This window comes from Staurois parvus, unplaced genomic scaffold (genome assembly GCF_062004578.1).
Source record: "Staurois parvus isolate SC_StPar_1 unplaced genomic scaffold, SC_StPar_1.0 ptg000607l, whole genome shotgun sequence".
Classification (NCBI taxonomy): Eukaryota; Metazoa; Chordata; class Amphibia; order Anura; family Ranidae; genus Staurois; species Staurois parvus.
In genome coordinates, this window is record NW_028318403.1 from 4,126,762 (window position 1) to 4,153,561 (window position 26,800).

Here is a 26,800-nt window from a genome sequence, read left to right on the forward strand (position 1 = left end):
GCATTAGTGTTTCACAACCATTTCCTCAACTTTCCCGAAGAAGACTAAAAGAGCCCTTCAGGGGGTTCCTGTGAGTTCCTACTCCTGTTACTACTTGACTCCATAGACCCTTGTTTATAAAGAAGTCAATTAAAAAAAATTTCCCCAGGATTAAAATGTAATTGCCTTCCTACAGTTTATGAAACTGCTTGTAATTGTAGGTTGGAAGCTGATAATTATGATTTCACCAGCGTTTTATTCCAGAAGTTTTTTGTAAGACCCTGGTTGCACTGGGTGCGACTTGGCATAAGATTTGCATGCCATGCGACTTGCAAAGTGCATGCCAAGTCGCACCCCATTGTCTGCAATTACAGCGGTCATATCAGCGCAATTCCTACTTGATCGGAGCCGTACCGATTTCTATAGTGCATGCACTACTTTTGGTGCGATTTGCATAGACATCTGTGTCAGATGTCTTGCAAATCGCACCTCAAATCGCAATGACATCCCGACTTTGAAATTGTGCGACTTACAGTGAAGATGCACAATTTCAAAGTCAGGATCGATGTGACTGGGCTCTTAAGCTATAAAGGAAGGCTTTTTTCCGTTTACTAGACTCCCCTGAAAACATGAATATGTCGGCTGAAACATGATTTCTGATTTTATGCTTTCTTGAGACACTCCTTTCAGCTTGTACAAAATGTTCAATACATGCCAACATACAGTACTTTACTGAAAGAGTATTGGGTGCTTGAAACAGACTTCCATCAGAAGTAGGGAGTCAGTCAACAGTAAGTGATTTTAATAATGAGACAAGCATTACGTTATACTCAGACAATAAGGTTTCTCCCAAAAGACATACTACTATCCTCTGCACTATGTAGAATTTATGTAATGTATGTCACATACTCCTGACCCCTGCACTCTGCATGATGTGTACATTATATGCTCCTGACCCCTGCACTATGTATGATTTGTGTAAGTTACATACTCCTGACCCCTGCGTGTGTATGTTATATACTCCTGACCCCTGCACTCTGTATGATTTGTGTTACACACTCCTGACCCCTGAATTCTGCACGTTATACACCCCTGACCCCTGCACACTGTATAATTTGTGTATGTTACATACTCCTGACCCCTGTACGCTATACACCCCTGCATTCTGTACATTATGTGCATGTTCCACATTCCTACCCCCTGCCTTCTGTACGTTATAAGCCCCTGCATACTGTACATTATGTGCATGTTACACACTCCTAGCCCCCTGTCTATTATACAGTCCTGATCCCTACACAATGTACAATATTTGTATGTTACACACTCCTGACCCCTGCCGTCTGTAGATAATGTTACACACTCCTGACCCCTGCACTCTGTACACTATGGCTGAGGCCATTCCTCAACATTGGACTCCTTGGGTCGGTTAAGCAGCGTCTATCCTTTCACTCGTATTGGCTGACACTGGAATCACTCAGACTCATGCTCCCCTCTTCTCACTTGCCAGTGGGGTGATCCTTTTCCTTCCATCCATAGCTTGGATCAGCGCCATAAGGTATACTTTTCACTATGTACACTATGGTAATATTACACACTCCTGACCCCTGCACTATGTATGAGCAGTATATGTTGCACACTTCTGACCCCTGCAAGCTATACACTGATACACTCCTCACCCCTGCACACTGTATAATTTCTGTATGTCTGATGATTCCCTCTTCGCACTTGCCAGTGGGGTGATTTTTTTTTTCCTTCCATCCATAGCTTGGATCGGCGCCATAAGGTATACTTTTCACTATGGTAATGTTACACACTTCTGACTCCTGCCCTCTGTAACTAATGTTACACACTCCTGACCCTTACGCTCTGTATGAGCGGTATATGTTACACACTGCTGAACCATGCCCTGTGTATGTTATATACCCCTGCACACTGTTCATTATGTATATGTTACACACTCCTGACCCCTACCCTCTGTAGGTGATATTAGACACTCCTAACCCCTGTGCTCTGTATGAGAGGTATGTGACACACTTCTAACCCCTGCACTCTATATACTATGTGTATGTGACACACTCCTGACTCCTACACTCCGCATGTTACACACTCCTGCCCCTTGCACGATATGTGTATGTTACACACTCCTAACCCCTGCACTCTGTACAATATGTGCATGTTACACTCTTGCCCCCCGCACTCTGTACACTATGTGTATATTTCACAGTCCTGACCCCTGAACTCTGTACAATAGATATGTTACCCCTTCCTGACCCCTGCAAAATAGGTGCATGTTACCCACTTCTGACGCTTGCACTCTGTATCCTATGTGTATGCTACACACTCTTGACCACTGCACTCTGTACAGTATGTATTGGTTACACACGCCTGAGCCCTGCCCTCTGTATGGTATACACTCCTGACCCCGGAACTCTCTAGGATAGGTTTATGTTACACACTTCTGACCCCTGCACGGTACGTGTGAGTTACACACTTCTGACCCCTGCACGGTACGTGCGAGTTACACACTTCTGACCCCTGCACGGTACGTGCGAGTCAAGGGCGGACTGACAACTCATGGAGCCCCCGGGCAATAGGGGATTCATGGGGCCCCTGCGTCCTCGCCCACACCCAAAAAAGCCTATGAAAAAGATAATGAAAGGCACCAGGGGCATCTCATGGGGCCTCCTACTGACCCCGGACCCTCGGGCAGTGCTTGAGTGCTCAAATGGTCAGTCCGCCCCTGGTGTGAGTTACACACTTCTGACCCCTGCACTCTATATTTGTGACCCATGTATTCCGGCGTTATTCCCCATAAGCACACAGAGGCCAGCAGAGGCAGAGAATACACATCAGGAAGGTCTTACAACATCACTGTGCATTTCTGGGTCCATGTGAAACCCACTTGGCAGACCTGGAACTACAAAGTGATGCTGAGACAAGTACCATGGCAGCAGGGAGCCAGCTGCAGAAGATGATCAGGTATGCACATCACAGAGGATGGGGGGCAGTTTGGCATCTTTTTCATTAGGCAGTGGATGGCCTTGTCCCAGCACTGCTGGTGAGTAAATTTACATCTATCCAGATGTATCTCTAGTCTGCCCTGGCAGATGAGACCCCAGTTGGAAGTGTATGATTAACCCTTTCAGATCTGTGTTGAAAGTGTATGATTAACCATTTCATTGCTAGCAGATCCCTACTGGAAATATGCATTTCCATTTGAGATCAGTTAGTAGTGAAATGGTTAATCATACACTTCAAACAGATCTGAAAGGGGACTTCCAACTGGGGTCTCATCTGCCAGCAATAAAAGGATTAATCATGCCGTCACCAGGGATCTTCTAGTAATTAAACTTTCATTGCTAACCCCAGAAACCACTAAACAGCTCACCCACTCCCTCATCATATCACGACTCGACTACTGCAACTCCCTCCTCACTGGCCTGCCTCACCGCTGGCTATCCCCGCTTCAGTCGATCCTGAATACGGCTGCCAGACTCATTCACCTTTCCAACCGCTCCGTTTCCGCCACCCCCCCTCTGCCAATCCCTCCACTGGCTTCCGATTGCGCAACGGATCAAATTCAAAATCCTAACACTGATGTACAAAGCTGTCCACCATACTGCCCCGGACTACATCACTGACTTAATATCCAAGTACCCCCCAACACGCACACTCCGCTCCTCACAAAACCTCCTTCTCTCTAGTTCCCTGGTCTCCTCCTCCCATGCCCGCCTCCAGGACTTCTCCAGGGTGTCACCCATCCTCTGGAACTCCCTGCCCCAACCCATCAGATTATCACCTACTCTCCTATCCTTTAGGTGCACCCTGAAAACCCATCTCTTCAGGGAAGCCTACCCCACCCCCTGCTAACTTGCCGACCTCCTCCACTCTTCCTACCACTCCATCCCCCACAGCTATCTCCTCCTGTGCCACCATCCCCTCCCTCCTAGATTGTAAGTTCGAAAGAGCAGGGCCCTCAATTCCCTCATGTTTTGCATTGTATTGGTATTGTTCTGTCACATGTTCTGTCCCCCTTTGTAATGTACAGCGCTGAGCGAACTATTGGCGCTTTATAAATAATATATAATAATTGCTAGAATATTCCTGGTGATTGTACAGGATTAACTAAGTAGCGGAACTACCAGGGTCTCAAAAGGTCACACTTGCGACCAGCCCTGATGTTCCGCCACCATGGGAGGGCTCTAAGATGACAGAAAAGGGGCCCGCTGTGTAACCATATTAAAAGGGCCTTAGGATCAGTGGGAAGGGTCCCGGGAACGATGGGAAGGGCCCCAGGGACCCTTCACGGTTTCTTGCAATGGGCCCCTGAAGGTTCTTGCTACACCTCTGAAAGATGGACAAAGACCGGAACCCTCTCTGTCCACCTCTATGATATAGGAAACAGGAAGTGGCCATACATCACTTCCAGTTACCCCAGCACCATTTTTCAAAGTGCAGACCCCAGATCCCCCTTCTGCTCTTAAAAGCATTTGATCACACTAAGATCAGTGTGATCAAATACTTTCCATTTTGAAAAATGGCGCTGGGGTAACTGGAAGTGATGTATAACCGCTTCCTGTTTCCTATATCATAGAGGTGGATCACTTTTATTGCTGTCACTCCATAGAGAGTACCTAAATAGAAAAGTGCGGCGCTAATGAATAAGATAAATATATAAATAAATAAATAAAATCTTCAGATGATCTGAAAAGCACAGTAAAGTGTGTGACACAAACTGTGATAAATAACACAGAGAAAAAAGTGGTGACTAAATACATCAGGTGAAAAAACATAACAATGTCCAGACAAGATGTCGCAGGATCCTGTGTGTGAAAAGCTGAATGTCAGGATCAAATGGTAAAATTGCGCACTCACCAGACGCGCTAAGGATATGCGCATAAGATATAAGACCACCGGAAATCCCTCATCTATTGGGGAGAGTAGATATCCATCTGGGCACAGATGATCCTGATGCTCCCTCTAATTGGTATGTAGTAAGCAGTTTCCAGATCCAGGAGTCCCCTCGGGGCTGATTAAGCCTTTCCTTATAGGTATGAAACTCCCTCCGGTGGCAATGGTAGGTAATAGGATATCCTGGAATTAGCTCCAAAAGGAGCCAAAAAAGTGCCTCATAGTGTAGTATTTAAAATCAAAAATTTATTGTATATATGTACAGCATATAAAAGCAGGGTGGAAACACTCAGGGAATAAAAAGAGTGACTGACCCAAAAGTAAGATGGCCGCCGGGCCTCCTCGTGGCTCTGGGCGGCTAAGACGTCACGCTCTGTTGGCTCCTCCTAAGGCCTTTCGTGCCAGTGGACATCATCAGAGGGGAGGCCAACCTAAAAGCATCCCCATCCCTCATTGCTCACGCACAAAGGTGAATGCATGTGTCAGTCCAGCACGCATGCAAACAGCGATCATCCCACACATGAGTTATTAGTGCGAACGCCCGATCATGGACTGTAATTTTAGCACCAGAACTTCTCTATAAATCTAAAGTGGTAACCTATGAAGGCGTTTGGATAGTTGCCTATGGACAGTAACATTTAGTTTGTTGCCACTGCATGGGCAGGCACGTTTTTAAAGCGTGATGTTTGGTATCTATTTACTTGGCCTAACATCATCTTTACCAGAAAACTGGGTTACATATTGTGTGTTTTTGCATTCAAATTAAAAAAAAGTTTATTGCTTTTATAAAAATATTTGAAAACCGCTGCACAGATATTGGGTGACATAAAAAATTGCAACACCCACTAATTTATTCTCTAGGGCCTCTGCTTTAAAAAAAAATTTAATTATATATATTATTTGTTTGGGGATTCTAAAACATTTTCTAGCAAAAAATAACCATTAAAAAAGTTTAAGTCGCCATGAAGCCCCATTTTTAAAAGCACCTCTGTCTAATAAACAGCAACCCTTCATATTTTCCATCCTGAAATTTTTTTTTTTTTTTTATCAGAACAAGTATATTGTCACGAGGGACAAGTAGATTGGGACCCCAATTTATTCCTTGGATAGTTAAAATAATTTCCATACCCCTGTATTGGATAAATTTTGGCGCAACACAAACACGAGCATTGTTGACAGGCATTGCTAAGGCTTCAAAAACACAGATGAAATGCCTGCTGTTTATAGTGTACACTTAACCTTACAGTGGTGGTCAGAATGTCCCCGTCCCCTTTCCAGACAGCTAAACAGGTCATTAGGGTCCTGGCACTGAACCCAGAATTATCTAAGCCAGCCTTTCTCAACCTTTTTAATGTGATAGAACCCTTGAAATAACTTTGTCTTCAGGGAATTCCAGCTAGTAATTAACATTTACAGATCACAGCACATGATTGTGATGGTCAAGATGGGAAGAATGCTTTACACTTGTGGTCTTTGGGAAGAATCCCCTCTTACAGATAGGTGAAAAGATCACTGGTGTCAGTGGTTACTCATATGAGAAGCAGAGATCTCCTATTGCCCATGGAACCCCTAGCAACCTCTGGGGAAGCCCTAGGGCTGCACAGAACCCAGTTTGAAAAAACCCTGGTATGGGGACATCAGCTGGGAGGTCAATCAACCACAGCCCAAGGAACCCCTAGCAATCTTTGGAGGAACTCTAAGGTTCCACAGAACTACAGCTGAGAACAGTGCTGGGACAAGGTCATACAGCGCCCAGGGCAAAGATGCCAAAATGCAGATGCCAAACTGTACCCCACAGGTCATAATGTGCAAGCTTAGGAGATGCTATGCCCAACAGCCACTCTCTTGTCAAAATCACTGTCACTCCTCCTGTCAGCCTTGTAATAGAAAGAAGGTGCCCTCATGCCTACAGCAAACCATTGCACCCAGGGAGGCCACCCCTTTCGCCCACCCCTTGTCGAGAAACCCTGATATAGGGACATTAGCTGGGAGGTCAATCAACCACAGTCCAAGGAACCTCTAGCAATCCCTGTAGGAACCCTAGGGTTCCACAGAACCATGGTTGAGAAACCCTGATATAGGGACATCAGCTGGGAGGTCAGTCAACCACAGTCCCAGAAACCCTAGTGATCTCTGGATGAATCCTAGGGTTCCATGGAAGCCTGGTTGAGAAACCCTGGTATAGGGACATCAGCAGAGAGGTCAATCAGCCACAGTCCAAGGAACCCCTAGTAATCTCTGGAGGAAACCTATGGTCCTCTGGTTGCAAATGGTTGTGCTAAGGATAAATTCATGTTTTCAGGCTTGAGCATTTTTGCTTTAGCCAACGTAAGCTAGTTCCTAAAATGAGGAGATGGTTGTTAGGTGTAAAAAAAACACATTACGCACATTTTTTCAGATGCTCTTCTTGAAGTATTACGGGGCCAAAATAACATTATGCCCCAAAGAAGCTCCTATACGGTTTCTGAGGTTAAGTGGAAGTACATCACGCAGATGCAAGCAAAGACAAGAGAACACAATGAAAATGCATTGAAGTGCTTCTGGAAACGCACTTCAAATTGCTCCAAGGTGAATGGGGCTTAGTGGTGGATCAGACATTTCTGTATACTTGTAAAAAAACATTTTTTCAGATGAAATTCCAATGCAGTCTTGTTCAGGTGTAATAATAAAGACAATTTACTGTATATTTCATCACAGAATTCCATAAGATGCCATGTGTACAATGTATACATTTTGCTTTGAAAAATAAATATATTACTTAAAGGTTCATTCTGTGTGCACTTCCCAAATAAATAGGCTGGTAATTTGTTAGTGTGATCATTTTTTTAGCGTATTCTGTACACTATTTAAAATATTTCTGGTCTGGGTCCTCCTGCACAATGCAGAATTCTTGTACCGCTGTCCTATCGCTTGCTTCCCAACAGCTCCTCTCACAGGTGAAAATGAGAACTGTCCCAAACTCCAATAGTAAGTCTAAAAGACAAAAATATTTGACAAATCACACCCAGGTACAGACAAATAAACTACAGCCTGTGTCCCTAAACTAGCTCACCAGTTTTAGCTCCCTGTAGCATTGTAACAAGGGCTGGCATTAGCTGGAACTCAAATATTCTTCTGCCCCCACATCGTGGACATGGTGGAGGCCGGGATGCAGCATCCAAGGGGCTTATGCATAAAGGCTGGCCATTCCAAGAGTACCTGTAGATGGGGACACAAAGCACTTAGTTTTTGTAAAAATCATAACATATGAAATAACAGAAGCAGAACATTTTGCAAGAGGGGTTAGTCGGGTACTAAATTCAATTCTTGCCTGCCCCTGTTCACTATGCTGCCACTACTGACCTGCTATTATGGTCACACAGGTTTTTCTTTAGTGATTTTTCTGTATCAATTAAATTCTTGTTTTGCGTATTAAAAATCACATGAGAAAAAAATAAAAATAAAGTAAGCATCAAAGTAACTCAACAATTAGAGCCCAACTCCAAGAGTTAAACAAAATCTACCCTTACAGTGGGACCCCCCCCCCCCTGCATATTGCAAGGGTCAAAGAGGAACTTGAGCCATTTAAAAAAAAAAAAAAAAAAAATTAAGTCAGTAGCTGCAAAAACTGTATACGCTCACTTTTTAAAAAAATCAAGTATTTACCAGGAGTTCATTGCTTTCTTCCAATAGCTGATACATCTAATCGCTTCAGGTCTCCAGTGCTGCCATCTTGGATTTGGGATCCAGACTTCCTAATGAATCAGGCATCTTCCCACTGCACATGTGCAAGATCACACAGTGCACTGCCTCTGGTCCTGTAACTTTCAGAGATGTGGGCCCCAAAAAAATTTACTCGCTCCCCATAAAAAAAAAAATAATAATAATACAGGACCTCTTTAACTGATTCATCAGTCTAGAGTGCAAAAATAAGGAATAACACTCTTTGTATTTTTTTGTTCCAGCTGGGCCCCTCCACTGGTGCAACCAGTCCACAAAGCCTCCTTTTTAAGGTGCTTCTGGCTGCGGTTGCAATGTCGCCTCAACTGCGTTTATTGAAGGGTTATTAGCCCTGCATTGTACATGAGGATGCCAAGGGATTGCCCACAGACCTGAGTGCTTGAATGGAGAAGGAGAATGCTGAAGCTAGCCATAGCGAGTGAGGGGTAGGGGGGGTAATCTAAGTGTTACTTGGAGGTTGGTTTAGTGCAAGTGGGTAGATTTTGTCTAATTCCTGGATTTGAGATTTATAATGTGTCTCCCTCTTCCCCTTTTTTGAGTTCATTCCACAAAGCCTGATTTAATTTTAAAAAGGCAAAAGTTTTAAATGTTGCTTGTCTGTCGTCTGCATTTGAGGTCAGTACCGTAACTTCATGTGCACCAACACTGCGCCTATCAAAGGATATGTGTCACCGGCATTTCTGGCTGCCCCAAAAGGTGAATAACCTGAGAATTTGTTGCTGGCAAGGAGCGATCTTCTTCAGGAACTTGTAAAACATGAGATCCCGACTCGCCAGGTCACTCTTCTCATATTTCTCACCCGCTCCTTTCACCTCACAGCTGCAGAATAATAACAAATAATTGATAAGAATTCTATTGTTATATGGGATGATGTCAAAATTAATGTTAATGCTGATCGATATCTGCTGAAAGTAATGCACAGGCGACACATTATGCAATGAATATACAGTGTGTATATATACAGTGGGGATCGAAAGTTTGGGCACCCCAGCTAAAAATTTGTATTAATGTGCATAAAGAAGCCAAGGAAAGATGGAAAAATCTCCAAAAGGCATCAAATTACAGATTAGACATTCTTATAATATGTCAACAAAAGTTAGATTTTATTTCCATCATTTACACTTTCAAAATAACAGAAAACAAAAAAATGGCGTCTGCAAAAGTTTGGGCACCCTGCAGAGTTAATATCTTGTACTGCCCCCTTTGGCAAGTATCACAGCTTGTAAACGCTTTTTGTAGCCAGCCAAGAGTCTTTCAATTCTTGTTTGAGGTATCTTTGCCCATTCTTCCTTACAAAAGTCTTCCAGTTCTTTGAGATTTCTGGGCTGTCTGTCACGCACTGCTCTTTTAAGGTCTATCCATAGATTTTCAATTATGTTGAGGTCAGGAGATTGTGAAGGCCATGGCAAAACCTTCAGTTTATGCCTCTTGATGTAATCCCCCGTGGATTTCGAGGTGTGTTTAGGATCATTATCCATATGTAGAAGCCATCCTCTCTTTAACTTCAGCTTTTTCACAGATGGCATCAAGTTACCATCCAAAATTTGCTGAAATTTTATTGAATCCATTTTTCCTTCTACTCGTGAGATGTTCCCTGTGCTACTGGCTGCAACACAACCCCAAAGCATGATTGATCCAACCCCATGCTTAACAGTTGGACAGAGGTTCTTTTCATTAAATTCTGTGCCCCTTCTTCTCCAAACGTACCTTTGCTCATTCCGGCCAAAAAGTTCAATTTTAACCTCATCGGTCCACAGAACTTGTTTCCAAAATGCATCAGGCTTGTGTATATGTTCATTTGCAAAGTTCAAACGATGATTTTTGAGGTGAGGACGTAGAAGAGGTTTTCTTCTGATGACTCTTCCATGAAGACCATATTTGTACAAGTATCTCTTTATAGTGGAATAGTGTACCACAACTCCAGTGTCTGCCAGATCTTTCTGGAGGGATCGTGCAGTCAAACGTGGGTTTTGAATTGTTTTTCTCACAATCCTGCGAGCTGTTCTGTCTGATATGTTTCTTGGTCTTCCAGATCTTGCTTTAACTTCCACTGTTCCTGATGACTGCCATTTATTAATTACATTCCGAACAGAGGATATTGACATCTGAAAACGCTTTGCTATCTTCTTATAGCCTTCTCCAGCTTTGTGAGCGTCAACTATTTTCAGTTTCAGTTTTCTAGACAACTGCTTAGAACAGCGGTTCTCAACCTGGGGGTCGAACGACCATTTCACAGGGGTCGCCTAAAACCATCGGAAAACACCGCTCCTGTCTCAGGCGATCTGTGGGCGGGATGATATGCTGCCCCTGTAACCTGGCCACACCTCCGGGATCACTCAACAGCTCCGCCTCCTCGCCGCTGATTGGCCACCGGAACTGTAGCTCAGGAGAGGCACACAGGCGGCCAATCACCGACGAGGAGGTGGAGCTTGGAGAGGAGGAGCCGAGCGGCAGCGCGCGGAGATCGAAGAAGATCGAGGGAGCTGCAGGAGCGAGTGAAGAGAGAGGCCAGAGAAGGAAGACAGCTGACAGGTAAGTGCAAATTTTGCTGCTGCAGCCAGGTATGCAGGCTGTAGATGGGAGAGAGCGAGCCCAGGCTGGAGCAGGAGTCAGCAAGGTAAGTATCATTGGTGTCAGTGGAAGGGATAGTGCCCCATCATTTGTGTCACTAATACCAACGATGGGGCACTATTCCTCCCCCCACTGACACCAACGATGGGGCACTATTCCTCCCCCCACTGACACCAACGATGGGGCACTATTCCTCCCCCCACTGACACCAACGATGGGGCACTATTCCTCCCCCCACTGACACCAACGATGGGGCACTATTCCTCCCACTGACACCAATGATGGGACACTATTCCTCCCACTGACACCAATGATGGGACACTATTCCTCCCACTGACACCAATGATGGGGCACTATTCCTCCCACTGACACCCACAATGGGGCACTATTCCTCCCACTGACACCCACAATGGGGCACTATTCCTCCCACTGACACCCACAATGGGGCACTATTTCTCCCACTGACACCCACAATGGGGCACTATTCCTCCCACTGACACCAATGATGGGGCACTATTCCTCCCACTGACACCAATGATGGGGCACTATTCCTCCCACTGATACCAATGATGGGGCACTATTCCTCCCACTGATACCAATGATGGGGCACTATTCCTCCCACTGATGCCAATGATTGTACACTATTCCTCCCACTGACGCCAATGATTGGGCACTATTCCTCCCACTGATGCCAATGATTGTACACTATTCCTCCCACTGATGCCAATGATGGGGCACTATTCCTCCCACTGATGCCAATGATGGGGCACTATTCCCCCCACTGACACCAATGATGGGGCACTATTCCTCCCACTGACACCAATGATGGGGCACTATTCCTCCCACTGACACCAATGATGGGGCACTATTCCTCCCACTGACACCAATGATGGGGCACTATTCCTCCCACTGACACCAATGATGGGGCACTATTCCTCCCACTGACGCCAATGATTGGGCACTATTCCTCCCACTGATGCCAATGATGGGGCACTATTCCTCCCACTGACACCAATGATGGGGCACTATTCCTCCCACTGATACCAATGATGGGGAACTATTCCTCCCACTGACACCAACGATGGGGCACTATTCATCCCTCTGACACCAACGATGGGACACTATTCATCCCACTGACATCAGTGATGGGGCGCTAGTCCTCCCACTGCAAAATTACAGTTATGAAGTAGCAACGAAAATAATTTTATGGTTGGGGGTCACCACAACATGAGGAACTGTATTAAGGGGTCGCGGCATTAGAAAGGTTGAGAACCACTGGCTTAGAAGAACCCATGGTGCTGATTGTTGGGGCAAGGTCAGATGAGTCTGGGCATTTAAAACCTTTGAGATTGACTTCACCTGGTCTTCCCAGATGATGATTGAGAACAATCCATGACACTGGCAGGTCTCAGCTTTGCAAAGGGGGCAGTGCATGCTATAAATTTTGCAGGGTGCCCAAACTTTTGCAGACGCCATTTTTTTGTTTTCTGTTATTTTGAAAGTGTAAATGATGGAAATAAAATCTAACTTTTGTTGACATATTATAAGAATGTCTAATCTGTAATTTGATGCATTTTGGAGATTTTTCCATCTTTCCTTGGCTTCTTTATGCACATTAATACAAATTTTTAGCTGGGGTGCCCAAACTTTCGATCCCCACTGTACATATATATATATATATATATATATCCACCTCTGCCACCCCCCTCTGCCAATCCTTCACTGGCTCCCGATTGCCCAACGCATCAAATTCAAACTGCTCACCCTGACCTACAAAGCCATTCACAACACAGCCCCTAACTACCTCACCAACCTGATTCCCAGGTACCACCCTACCCGTACCCTTTGCTCTTCACAGGACCTCCTTCTATCTTGCTCCCTGGTCTCCTCCTCCCACGCACGACTGCAAGACTTCTCCAGGTCCTCCCCTATCCTCTGGAACTCACTACCCCAATCCATCAGACTGTCACCTTCCCTCCTCACCTTCAGGCGCTCCCTGAAAACCCACCTCTCCAGGGAAGCCTACCCCACCCTCACTTAACAGCCGTTCTCCTTCATTCCTCCTACCACTCCATCCCCCACAGCCACTTCCTCCTGTACCACTACCCCCTCCCTCCTAGATTGTAAGCTCGAAAGAGTAGGGCCCTCTAACCCCTCGTGTGCTGTTTGTTGTTGCTGTACTGTTTCATGTATTGTCCCCCCCTCTATTGTACAGCGCTGAGCAAACCCTTTGGCGCTATATAAACTCGATGTAGTATTAATAATAATAAATATATATATATATATATATATATATATATATATATATATATATTGCACCGAAATGAAAATTCTGGTGCTGAAACCGAAAATTCAAAATGCACTTGGCCTTAAACTCCATGTACACGGGACACTTCTGAATGATGGAAGCTGACTGCTGGAAACCGTAGGTTAAAAAAAAAATGTCTGTTTAGCTGTGTTTGCATACCACGTTTGCGTTTAGAAGCGTTTTTTTTTTAAAGATAACCTCAGACCTTCCAAAATGCTCAGAATGCACTGAAAAACAGTAAAAAAATTAACTATTTCAGACATTTTGAGAGAAATAGAGAGAGCAGAAGCAGAGAGAGCAGTATTTGTTGAGATTAGCTGTCTTTTTTTTGTGGGGTTTGGATGTGTTCCAGCTCATTTCTGTGCAGAAATTATTGCAGCAGTGTCTAACATATTTTCTTTCATGCGAAACCTCAAAGTATGGTGTACCAGGTCCATTTGAGTACCGGGAAAACACTTTGCATGCATTTTTCATGATGAAAAAAGGCTCTGGACAGTATCTGGAAGAGTTAAACAAGCCTTTGGTGTTTGAAGCGCTGATAAAATCTACTCCTGAACACAAGTTTGGTGCGTTCAAAAAAACGACTGTAAACTCAACTGCCTGTAAATGACATAGTGTACAGAGACACATAGGAAAACATTAGGGTGAGTTCAGGGGCTGCTGGAAAAAAAACACAGAAAAGCTCCTAAACGTGAGTTTATCAGCTGCAGTGTACATGGAGCCTTAAAGGGATAAATTCAACAATTGGCTTTGACCAAGTACAGTTATAAAAAAAAAAAAAAAAATTGAAGGACAAGGATGGAAAATTTGTATCAAATCTAATGGAATGAATTAATTTCTAATCGTTGAATTCACTCCTAGCCAAGAAAAATGGTAACTAGTCTTGTGCACATGCACTTGTTAGTCCAGAAGTAGAAAGTTTGTTCTACAGCAATCAAAACATGCTCGAAAGAGCAGGGTCCTCGATCCCCTCATGTTTTGCATTGTATTGTTATTGTTCTGTCACATGTTCTATCCCCTGTTCTGTTGGCGCTTTATAAATACTATATAATAATAATAATAATATAGTAGTCGAACGAAAAATTGTTGAGTCCATGAAGGCATCACTGGATGGTCAGATGAGCAATTTTCATACCTTCTTGTTGGAAAATTTGCCTCTCTATATGTCCTGGTGGTAAACCAGCAGAAAGTGATGGACAATCAAAGATTTTATCATGGTCATTTCAACATTAGGCTTCATTCACACGGCCATTAAAATTTTACTGATGTGTTTTCTAGGAGAAATGTTCCTGCCTAATGATCAGTAAAATACTTGTGTATTGATGCATTTAAATGCACAAAGACATATGCATAGTTAATGTTTTATGATAATTTGTTTTTCCCTTTGTTTAGGCTTGTATTACGTGCGTACAAATGCATATACATGCGTTTATATGGGCAAGCGTGCAAATCGCATGTTCTCAGAAACAGATTTTTAGATTCGGTGGTACGGATCTGAAAGCAGCTCATGATCACACATCTGCGTGAATGGCTCCATTGAAAAACAAATGCAGCTGCATGCAGATCCGTAATTAAAATACACTTGTATGTGTGTGTTTACAGTGGTGTATTTAGGTTTCATGCTGCCCTAGGCAACACAAAAATTGGCTCCCCCCCCCCCCCCCCCACACACACACACACACACACACACACACACACACACACACACACACACACACACACACAGAGACCTTGACACTGACAAGCACCCCCCTCCCCCATGACATTGACCAACAGCACCCCTCCCACCCAAGAGAGCCTTCCACTACCACCGCCCCATACACACTGGCAACCCCCCCATCCTGGCAAGAGAGAAGACACTCACCTTCACAGCTGCGGACATCCCCGGGAACAAGAGTCAGGCTCTGCATACACCATCAAGCAGCCTCTCTCAGATCCCACCTGGTCCCTACGCTGTGTGTGTTCTTTCTTCCATCCCTTCTTTTGGGGGGGGGTGGTGCTGCCCCCCTGAAAAAAAATGCCGCCCTAGGCAAATGCCGTGTGTGTGTATTTTTTTTTTTTTATTTAAATTTTTTTTTTTTTAAGTTTACGGTCGTGTGAATGAAACCGAAGAGAGAAAAATCCCACAAAAAGGGAGACACCTATTGCAGTGGCTAATTTTTAAAACAGGATTTAAGCTCACTTCCCCTTGTGCCTCCAGGACAGGAAGTGAAGGGAAGTCTCTCAAGCAGCAAACTGGCAGTAAAAACATATCGCATCAAGAGTTGTAAAAGTTAGTTACTTACCCTAGCCAAAAAAAAAAGTATTAGCTAGAGATTGTAAACTTTAAATGCACAAAATGTGTGTCACCTCTCCAACTCCTCCACAGAGGATGCCTCTCGTTGCTCATATTCCTGTAGTAGCCAGCGAGCGTGATCCAGATCTGTGTCCCCTTCACATTCTTCCTCGTCTGCCACGGCTATATAATAAGACCGAAAGATGTCGCTGGAGTCACTAGACTGTACCGTCTGAGATGTGTCAGTGAGTGAAAGGTTCTGGAGCTGAGATGTCCAGTCTGTGGATGGGCTTTCTGCAGGGCAGCTTGTCACATGCGATACTGCAGGTTCGGTCAGAGATTCAGCGTCATTGTCCTCCATTCCCCAGTTATCAGCGTCATCGCACCAATCTGTAGTGGCCATCTTGTTTTCCTGAACAGGGAAATCTGGATGTAACTATAGCAGCATACACCTATAACAAGGATTAAAACATGAAACTCTGGAATACCTGCTGTGATGAGGTCTCGGTGATTTTTGGCTTATGTCCTTCAAGGCTTTGGGATCGTAATGCCACCCAGCTATGTGCAACATTTAAAAGGAAAAAGAAAAACAGAATAATAATGGCATGACAGCAAGGGAGCAAAAGAGAGGGAGGGAAAGGAAAAAAAAGAAAAATTGCACGAGAGAGAGAGAGAGAGAGAGAGAGAGAGAGAGAGAGAGAAAAAAAAACAAGGGATGGAGCACAAAAAAAACAAAAGCAAAAAAAACAAAAAAACAAAATACACACCAGTAGAGAGAAAAAAAAAACACAACAAAAAAAGTCATATTGCCTGTTTTTTGTATGTTATGCATTAGGCATCAAAGTGGTCTAAGGAGATGAAACATGAAAACTTTTCCTTTCCCAGTTTAGATTGTAAGCTGTTTGAGGATTAGGGACTGATGTGAATGTGCAATATATATGTAAAGTACTGTGTAAATTGACGGCCATATATAAGTACCTGTAATTAATAAAACTGTCTCTCTACATAGTAAAAAAAAACCCATAAAAAAGCATCAATGTGGATTATACTGTATAATATAAAATACAAAAGGATCAGTAATGCTAAGAAAGTTAGCCAGTACTTGCAGTGAGCATTATTTTGAGATAATGCATGGTTTACCAAGATCACAGTCACCTCTATAGAAGAAAATCACATATTTGTAGCTGGGCAGCACAATGACTAAAGAAGGTTTGATGTTTTTTTTTCCCCTCTGCTTTCACCTGGTAATCTGGCCAGTAACACACCTCCTGCATGACTGTGCCTCCACTCTGGATGAAGGAGCACATGGGGCAGTTTTGGGGGGGGGGTGTTAGATGGACTAGCAGATTTACATACACACATTGAAGCCAAACTCCAGCTCACGCTTTATAAGCAGTTAAAGCGAACAGTTTTCTTTTTCTTTTGGGATAAAGGTTTTACACAAAGAAAAGCTGATCATTGTGAGCACCCCTGACAGTGGTAAATGATTTGTCTCATCTCTGTAACTGGTACAATCTGCAAGAGAGCTTGTTCTTTAACCACTTTCACCCCCTTCCTGTCCAGGCCAATTTTCAGCTTTCAGCGCTATCACACTTTGAATGACAATTGCGCGGTCATGCAACACTGTACCTATATAATTTTTTTAGCATTTTTTTGAGACAGATAAAGCTTTATTTTAGTGGTATTTATTCACCCCTAAGATTTTTATTTTTTTTGCTATTTAAATGAAAATGTCCAAAAATTTTGAAAAAAAGTGTTTCTTATAAAATTTTGCAAATAAATAATATTTCATCATAAATCTTTGCCAAAATTTATTCCGTTATCTTTTTAGTAAAAAAAAAAAAAATAACACAAATTAGTTTATAACCAAAAATTATCATTTTTAAAAAAACGTTTTTATATTTTTTTTTATATTATTATTTATGTGTTTTTTTTTTTTACTACATACTGTCACCCTAGCAGTACGGTGTCACCATGGTGACACGGTACTACTTTTGGGGTGTGATGAAGATTTTTTTTTTTTTTTTTTTTTTTACACTGATTGGCTGAAGGCTGTAAAAGCAATCATTCCTCCTTCTCTCTGGCTGCATTCTTACAGCCATTGAGAACTACTGAGTGAGCTGTGATTGGTCACAGCTTGTCACATGGTACAAGGCTGTTGTGAATAGCCTTGTACCATGTGACCTCTGTGATCAGTCACAGATTTCACACGTAGTAAGCAATGATGTCACACGTGACATCTTGCTTACTACTCTGGATATGATCACTGATTGGCCAATCAGTGATCACATGATCGGGACCTCACACAGAGGTCCCGTCCAACGATCGGTGTTCCACTGTGTCCGGAAGATACAGCGGGCACTGGATCGCGGTGCTGCGCGCTCTGAGGGAGTGCGCACAACTAGAAAATGCAGGTGCCGTTTATGAACGGCAACCCGCCCCTAGAGTGACACCGTCCTGCCATTTAAAAACAGCAGATGGACGGCAAGTGGTTAAAAAAAACAGACGTATTGGCTATGTCAGCAGAAGAAAGTTGTTTTTTTTTTTTTTTTTTAGGCTGTCTAAGAACTGGCAAGCAGTGCAATTGCAATATAATAAATGTTTTATTTTGGGTTTAAAAGGAGAAGTACAGCCAAAGCTCTTTTGGCTGTACTTCTCCTGTGGATTAGAGGGGTGCAGTTTGTTCTGCACTCCTGTGACCCGTTCTCAGCTGACAGTGGGCTGAAGCCCGCTGTCGGCTGACATCACTCAGCCAGTCCAGGCTGGGGAAAGATCCCAACTTTAAAGTCAGGATCCACCCCAGAGTCTGGAGCGGCACTTGGCTCAGCCTCTCAGTTAGTCGCTGACAGCCTAAGCCAGCCACTCCCTCCCCCTCCACAGCCCAGCACTCCAGTGAGTGCGAGGGGCAAAGCAGACAGCGGTGACTGACAGTGACCACTCTCTGCTCTTACAGCGGCAGTGAGAACTCAGTGGTCATGTGATGGCCGAGTTCTCACACTTAGACCCCGGTCACATCAAAGCTGATTCTGAATTGTGTTACTTACTTGATTTGCAAGACATCTGACAGAAATCGGTGCGGCTCCAACCAAGTCTGAACTGCACCAATATGACCACTCTAATAGCGGACAATGGGGTACGACTTGGCATACGATTTTCAAGTCGCATAGCATGCAAATCGCACCCGATGTGACCGGGGTGTTAGAGCTGGTGGGGGACAGATGCAGCATTCACTTGGGTAAGTAAGATTTACCCCTCCCAAAAAAAATTAAGACCCCCTACTTCTCTTTTAATACCACTTAAAAAAAACTGAGATCCTCTGGAAGATCTAGAAACTACTAGATGTTTGAAATCTTCCTCCTCCTCAAAAACTCATCCCACAAAGTCCATCCAGTTCAACAATAAAAAAAAATAAAAAGTAATAGTCCTATACCAACAGTTGATCCAGAGGAAGGCAAAAACCCAGCAAAGCATGATCCAATTTGCTCCTGCAGGGGTTTTGCATGTGCTCTGCCTCTGCTGAACAGCACTGTCCGGACAGAGGGTCAGGGGTCCTGCATCCTCCTACAGCAGAATGAAAACTCCTCCCACAAGCTTGAACATGTGCTCTGCCTCTGCTGAACAGCACTGTCCAGACAGAGGATCAAGGGTTTTGCAGTCTCATAGAATAATAAGGGCTGAATGAAAAAAACTCCTCCTACAAGCTTTAACTAGTGCTCTGCTGGACAATGATAGAAGTCATAAGACTGCTATATAAAGCCGATGAGAAAAAGGTATTTAGCAGTTTATATTTACTAAAATAATTGCATTTCCATGTTCTGTGTACTGTGGGAGGCCAGATATAGTGAATGCGGGGTCCTGGGAGGCCAGATATAGTGAATGCGGGGTCCTGGGAGACCAGATATAGTGTCCTGGGAGACCAGATATACTGTAGAGAATGCAGGGTCCTGGGAGACCAGATATAGTGAATACAGGGTCCGGGGAGACCAGATATAGGAAATGCAGGGTCCGGGGAGACCAGATATAGGAAATGCAGGGTCCGGGGAGACCAGATATAGGAAATGCAGGGTCCGGGGAGACCAGATATAGGAAATGCAGGGTCCGGGGAGACCAGATATAGGAAATGCAGGGTCCGGGGAGACCAGATATAGGAAATGCAGGGTCCGGGGAGACCAGATATAGGAAATGCAGGGTCCAGGGAGACCAGATATAGGAAATGCAGGGTCCGGAGAGACCAGATATAGGAAATGCAGGGTCCGGGGAGACCAGATATAGGAAATGCAGGGTCCGGAGAGACCAGATATAGTGAATGCAGGGTCTGGGGAGACCAGATATAGTGAATGCAGGGTCTGGGGAGACCAGATACAGTGAATGCAGGGTCCGGGGAGACCAGATATAGTGAATGCAGGGTCCTGGGTTTATTAACACTTTAAAAAGCAGGATACGGTTTTAAAATGTGGAGCTGGTAAAAGCACTAATTATACCCAAGTAACTCAGGAAGGAATTTTTTTTCCCCTGCAGGAGCAAATTGGATCATGCTTTGCTGGGTTTTTGCCTTCCTCTGGATCAACTGTGGGTGTAGGATTATAACTTTTTTTTTTTTTTTTTATTGTTGAACTGGATGGACTTTTGTATTTTTTCAGCCAAACTATGTAAATCTTTCTTTCCTTCCCTACAATACAAATGCAGCTAATTAGCATGCTAATGCCAGACACTTCTGTTTCTGCTCATTAGAGATTATTTAGATCTATTCAGCCATAGCATGCCTAGGAGACACAACTTTATCCGCACATTTCTGGAATGAGACATGGAAACACTATAGAAGCAAGGCTTGTATTTGGATAAGGCAGGGAGGATGCATTTTACCACTTACAAAAGTTAGTCATCAGTCAAAAGTTATTACCTTTCAGGTCTCCCCCAGCAGGACTTCCTTCTACATGCAAATACATGGATGAGACGGTGGAAGAGTGAGCCCTCTAGGGGGCAGTATATCTGTACAACATGGCAGAGGGGAGCAGAGCACAGAGGACAAGCAGGAAAACAGAGTGTCACATGGGGGGGCGGGTCCTGTCAAAGAATCAAAACGGGTAACTGTCATAACAAATATGTTCTTAAATCCCTTCAATAAACAAAAAGGTTTTTTTTTTTCCAAACTGGACTGAATAATATCTAAAAATCCTGCACAGAGATACCTTCCCTCTACGTCTATCCGTGTACAAACCCTGCCAACTCAAAGCAGAACTGAAAGCAGACCCAAAACCAAAAATGTAATATATTGCAGCTTACCATTCATTAAATGTGGTGGCTGCATTAGTTTTCATTTTCAGGCTTTTTTCCCCGTTTTCACCTGATGATTTGGCCAGTAACACACCTCCTGTATTAGAGTGCCCCCACTTTGGATGAAGGAGCACAGGGGGCACATTTGGGCAGAACTGTCAGTCTGGGGGAGAGGGGAATGTTAGATGTACTAGCAGACTTAGATACACTAACAAATTGAAGTTGAACTCCAACAAACGTGTTATAAGCAGTTACAGCAACCAGTTTTTTTCCTTTTGGGACAAAGGTTTAACATTAGTAAATAAAAGCTGATCATTTTAAGCATGCCTTCTAGTGTTAAATGGTTTGTCTCATCTCTAAGTGCAAGAGAGCTTGTTCTGTTGAAAAATGGCAGACTTACTGGCTGGATCCCCAGGTAAAAAATAGAAACCATAAAACTAATGCAGCCATCACATCTATGAATTGGTAAGCTGCAATATAATAAATGTTTGCTTTGGGGATTAATACTGCTGGACGTCTTCCGATAATAAGGCTATGATCACAGAAGAGACACACAAGAACAGCCCGTGGAGACATTTTCTATATTCATGCATTTGAATTGCAGAGCATAGAACCTGAGAACATTCGACTTTTTCCATTCTCATGAAACAAATTTATGTGCAGTTTGAACAGCTATACAATTTTTTTTACAAATACACCCCTTGGGCCTTGTTTAGACTTGCGGTTGGAGGGCAGAAAAAAAAACACGGTTGAGGTGCATTTTTGCCACCCGCCAACCATCCCCCTCCTTTCCCTTAAATTACAATAGGCAGCAGACAGAGATGTATACATGTCATGGCCTTGATGCTTCACTTTGTGTCTGCGGCAAAGTTGACCCGTTATGTAGCGCTCAACGGGCACATTCAAGTCAAAAGGGCAAAGCAAGCAGCTGCACCACTTTTTTTGGCTAAAATGGGGTTAAAACAGGTGGTGAGGAGCAGGGGCGGACTGACCATTTGGAAACTCGGGCACTGCCCGAGGGCCTGGAGCCAGTAGGGGGCCCCATGAGATGCCCCTGGTACCTTTTTCATAGGCCTTTTTGAGTTTGGGCAAGGACACAGGAGCCCCATGATCCCCTATTGCCCGGGGGCCACATGAGTTGTCAGTCCGCCCCTGGTGAGGAGGCATCACATTGCTTCCTCCCCGCCTGCCAGTAGCCTCTAGAGTGCGATCCGAACGCAGATCGGGCTTCAGTAGGAAGGGGGATTTAGACCCGTGTCTTAGCATTTTACCAGCCCATTCGTTATTTTCTTTTATAGGAAAACTGATCACTTACCGGCAGCCCACCTATCTTGCTCCCATCCCAGGAGGAAGTGTTCTCTTCTAAAGCTGCATCTTTAAATCCCAAGAGGACCCTCTGCTCACCGGAGAGCGCCATCACTTCAGGCAGTAGTAAAGCCACATTGGGCAAAAATCTGTGTCGTCTATTTATCTGCCGTAAAACAGAAGGACACTGCAGGGAAATCAAATGATTATCAGATGACTAAAACAGCAGTAATAGTGTGCAGTTATTACCATGTGTACATATATAAAGGTATCATGATGTACTGCAATGGACAGAAAACATTAACTCCACTATACTACATCCTTTTAAGAGAATGGCATCTATACTGCACTCTGAAAAGGTAGGTGTGTGCGCGCGTCTGTGTGTGCGTCTCTGCGCGCACATGTCTGTGTGCGCGTGTCTGTGTGCGCGCGCGTCTGTGCACGAATATGTCTGTGTGCGTGCGTGCGTGTGTCTGTGTGCCTCTGTGCGTGTCTGTGTGCGCGTGTCTGTGCGCGTCCCTGAGCGTGTCTGTGTGCACGCGTGTACGTGTGTTTGTGTGCCTGTGCGTCTGTGTGCCTGTGTCTGCGTGTGTGTTTTCAATCCCATGCACGTTTTTGTATTGAAACTGACCTCAATGAGTATGTTTGTACCTATACCACACTTTCTGGATGTAAAGTTAGGATTTAGGTGGGTGGTTGGGGGTAAATGGGGGGGTGCAGATCGACAGATCTCTTGCCCCACCAGGAGACCTGAGCGGCCAGCCAGCACATCTGCCGAACAAAGCAGCTTTGAACAGCTATCCGCTATAATAACCCGGAAGCAAAGATCTGACATCACTAAACGGCGCCATTTAAAAAAATTTAAAGCATTCAAAAACACAGATCTTGGCGTTTTGAATGCTTTTTAGTGCAGAGGAGATATTTGGTGTCTTTCTGACCCCAGATCACTCCATAAAGAGTACCAGTCACAACCCTATTGCTGTCACAGGGCATGTTTGCATTGCTTGTGACAGCAATAAAAGTGAATAAAAACAAAACAAAAAAGCAACAGTGTAGAAATAGAAAATGATATATATTATTAATTGGAAAAAAAAATAAAATTAAAGTGCCCCCGTCTACAACCGCTAGTCCATAGAAATATATGTGTGTCCATTTTTCATCTTATTTACAATAAGTGGGTTATGTATCGTGTTTATTTACGTTAAAATTCAAGAAAGTTTCCCAAAAAACTGTGACTGAAAAAGCGCTTCGCAAATACCATGCGTCATAAAAAACTGCACAACCCACCAATTTATTCTCTAGGGTAGTGGTTATGAAATGGTGGAGCGCGGTCCGAGAACGGCCCCATCATTGCTTCCTTCTGGACTGCCAACCTGCAATGACAGATCTGCCGCTGAGCAGGGCGGTCATCACGGCAACCGATGACATCACGTGTGCGCCCCGCCCTTTGCTGCTCACGGTCTCTCTGGCTCCCGCTCCCTGCCTGTGCACAAGAATCCTTCAGCAAGAATCCCGGCAGAGATCCTGTCTGCCCTCAAGGTAGGGAGTGGACTTACAGCGGCACCCTGATGGGCACATTGAATGTTAAGGGGGCACAAATGGGCACATACTGTGGGAATGAGCACTCTGATGGGGAATATGATGTAAAGGGGTACTTTGAGTGTAAGGGGGCACTCTGATGGGGATACCCGATGTAAGGTGGCACTCTGATGGGGATACCTGATGTAAAGGGGCACTCTGATGGGGATACCTGATGTGATGGGGACAACTGATGTAAAGGGGCACTCCTGATGTGTTGGGGATACATGATGTAAGGTGGCACTGTGATGGGGATACCTGATGTAAAGGGGCACTCTAATGGGCACACCTGATGTGATGGGAATACATGATGTAAGGTGGCACTGTGTTAGGGATACCTGATGTAAAGGGGCACTCTGATGAGCACACCGGATGTAAAGGGGCACTCTGATGAGCACATCTGATGTGATGGGGACAACTGATGTAAATAGACACACCTGATAAAAAGGGAACACCTGATGTAAGAGGCACTCTGATGAGCACACCTGATGTAAGAGGGGCACGCTGATAGACACACCCTATTCGGACCTCGGCCAGAAGGAAATGTTAGTGACCGGACCTCTTTGAATTCTAGTTCAATACCCCTGGTCTAGGGGGACACAGGGGCGGACTGACAACTTCTTTGAGAGACAAGAATTACTGTCCGATCACCAAATGAAAACAGGAAAGCCTAAAACAGAAAACTAATGCAGCCAGCACATGTAAGAATCGGTACGCTGCAATGTAATGAATGTGTGCTTGGAGCGGAAGGCTGCTAGAAGTGGCTGCAGTTCTAACACGCTGGAGGTAACTAGGATTCATGATTTAGCGGCGACCTGCACCAAGCCCATAATGCACACAAGTCATTCCCCTATGAGGAGCCCTATGGACTGGTTACCTGAAGTTGCAGCTCCTGGTAAGATCAGCTGCAGCTTCCATCTACCATGACCTGTGTGCAGGCCTCATCCGGCACATGTGCGGAGTGCAGCCAGTCACACAAACTACGGGGGGTATTACCTAAAGTTCCAGCACTGTTAAGAGATCCGTGATTGGTGCAAAGCAGACAGCTGTCACCGTCTGCTTTTTTTATTGACACATAACTGTCCTATCCGGTGGTCCCCCGGAGACCAATCAGCGATCAGTATGTAAATCTCTTCCTGCTATTCACAGACGCTGGAATGGGAGGGGAGGGGGGAAATGGGCGGAGCCTCATCTATTGACCCTTTCCTTGCCGCCGTGTGCGGGGTGGTGAGAGAACTGTGCTGTCATCTCCTGTGTATAGTGATGGGGCCCCGAACTGGCCGACTTGTACAGTCCACACCGACCATACTCCGGATCCACACAGCACCGACTCATTGTACAATCTTCCACCACACACCTTACAATTTACCACGATATGCCCTACAATCCGATTGTACAATCGGATTGTGTGGTGGGAGATTGTACAATCGGATTTTACTTCTACAATCTCCCATCACACACCTTACAATCCGATTGTACAATCTCCTTTAAACCTACCAACAGCCATGTAGCAAGGACCTGCCTGATTGGATACAGATGGATTGGATGGATTAGGCAGGTCCTTGTAATATATAGTTTGAGTAGATCCAAGGTGGAGGTTACAGTCAGATTGTAACAAGTAAGGTGACGATACACGCTTCAATAAAAAAATCGATTTATTTTCCAATGGAAATAATTGATCTATAGTTGGCAATCGATTGGATGGATGTGCCACACACAGGGAAGCAGATTCTGATTGCTAGTTAATATAAGATGATATATCGCCCAATCTGATTGGCCGGAATATGATTGTATTCATGAACAAAGTATGTCAGTGCTGCCGATTGGTGCAGGATGGTCGATAATCTGCCCTGACCAATGATGTCAGATGTAGGCGGAGTCTAAGGCTGCCTACACCCTCATCCATTTTTTGCGTTAAAGCAGAATAAAATCACCCGGCCATGAGCCCTCCGACACACCGCTCCCCTCCGGCGCCCCTCACACCGCTCCCCTCCGACGCCCCTCACACCGCTCCCCTCCGACGCCCCTCACACCGCTCCCCTCCGACGCCCCTCACACCGCTCCCCTCCAGCACCACTCCCCTCCGTCGTCCCTCACACCGCTCCCCTCCGTTGCCCCTCACACCGCTCCCCTCCAGCACCACTCCCCTCCGTCGTCCCTCACAACGCTCCCCTCCGTTGCCCCTCACACCGCTCCCCTCCAGCACCGCTCCCCTTCGACGCCCCTCACACTGCACCCATCAGGTGCCCCTCACACCGCTCCCCTCCGTCGCCCCTCACACCGCTCCCCTCCGACGCCCCTCACACCGCTCCCCTCCGTCGCCCCTCACACCGCTCCCCTCCGGCACCGCTCCCCTCCGTCGTCCCTCACACCGATCCCCTCCGTCGTCCCTCACACCGCTCCCCTCCATTGCCCCTCACACCGCTCCCCTCCATTGCCCCTCACACCGCTCCCCTCCGTCGCCCCTCACACCGCTCCCCTCCGTCGCCCCTCACACCGCTCCCCTCCGTCGTCCCTCACACCGCTCCCCTCCGTTGCCCCTCACACCGCTCCCTCCAGCACAGCTCCCCTCCGATGCCCCTCACACTGCTGCCATCAGGCGCCCCTCACACCGCTCCCCTCCATTGCCCCTCACACCGCTCCCCTCCATCGCCCCTCACACCGCTCCCCTCCGTCGTCCCTCACACCGCTCCCCTCCATTGCCCCTCACACCGCTCCCTCCAGTACCGCTCCCTTCCGACGCCCCTCACACCGCTCCCCTCAGGCGCCCCTCACACCGCTCCCCTCCGACGCCCCTCACACCGCTCCCCTCCATCGCCCCTCACACTGCTCCCCTCCAACGCCCCTCACACCGCTCCCCCCGTCGCCCCTCACACCAC

General features: G+C 45.4%; 1 protein-coding gene across 2 annotated transcripts; it reads right to left on the reverse strand.

Annotated features, from left to right (window-relative positions):
- Positions 1-7,539: 7,539 nt before the first annotated feature.
- Positions 7,540-24,928, reverse strand: PDCD2L (programmed cell death 2 like). Of its 2 annotated transcripts, none has more exons than XM_089692887.1 (8): positions 24,799-24,928; positions 22,354-22,530; positions 20,665-20,828; positions 16,253-16,322; positions 15,839-16,176; positions 9,316-9,429; positions 7,943-8,088; positions 7,540-7,863 (listed from the first exon to the last, which is right to left on the reverse strand). In XM_089692887.1, the coding sequence occupies exons 2-8, from the start codon at positions 22,453-22,455 to the stop codon at positions 7,733-7,735; spliced, it is 1,065 nt and encodes a 354-aa protein (XP_089549013.1). In that variant the 5' UTR covers positions 22,456-22,530; positions 24,799-24,928; the 3' UTR covers positions 7,540-7,732. The 2 variants fall into 2 exon arrangements, with proteins under 2 accessions (XP_089549013.1, XP_089549014.1); XM_089692888.1 differs by having other exon boundaries at positions 22,354-22,509; positions 24,799-24,916.
- Between the last annotated feature and the right edge of the window lie 1,872 nt (positions 24,929-26,800).

Bases quoted from the DNA above. Each gene is read 5' to 3' on its own strand.
- PDCD2L (XM_089692887.1), bottom strand. From the start codon at position 22,455: ATGGCGCTCTCCGGTGAGCAGAGGGTCCTCTTGGGATTTAAAGATGCA. The intron at 16,177-16,252 runs GTATTCCAGAGT...TTCCCTGTTCAG, and splicing joins CCGAGACCTCATCACAGCAG to GAAAACAAGATGGCCACTAC. The intron at 8,089-9,315 runs GTTATTCACCTT...CCCCATCTACAG, and splicing joins TGCCAGCAACAAATTCTCAG to GTACTCTTGGAATGGCCAGC.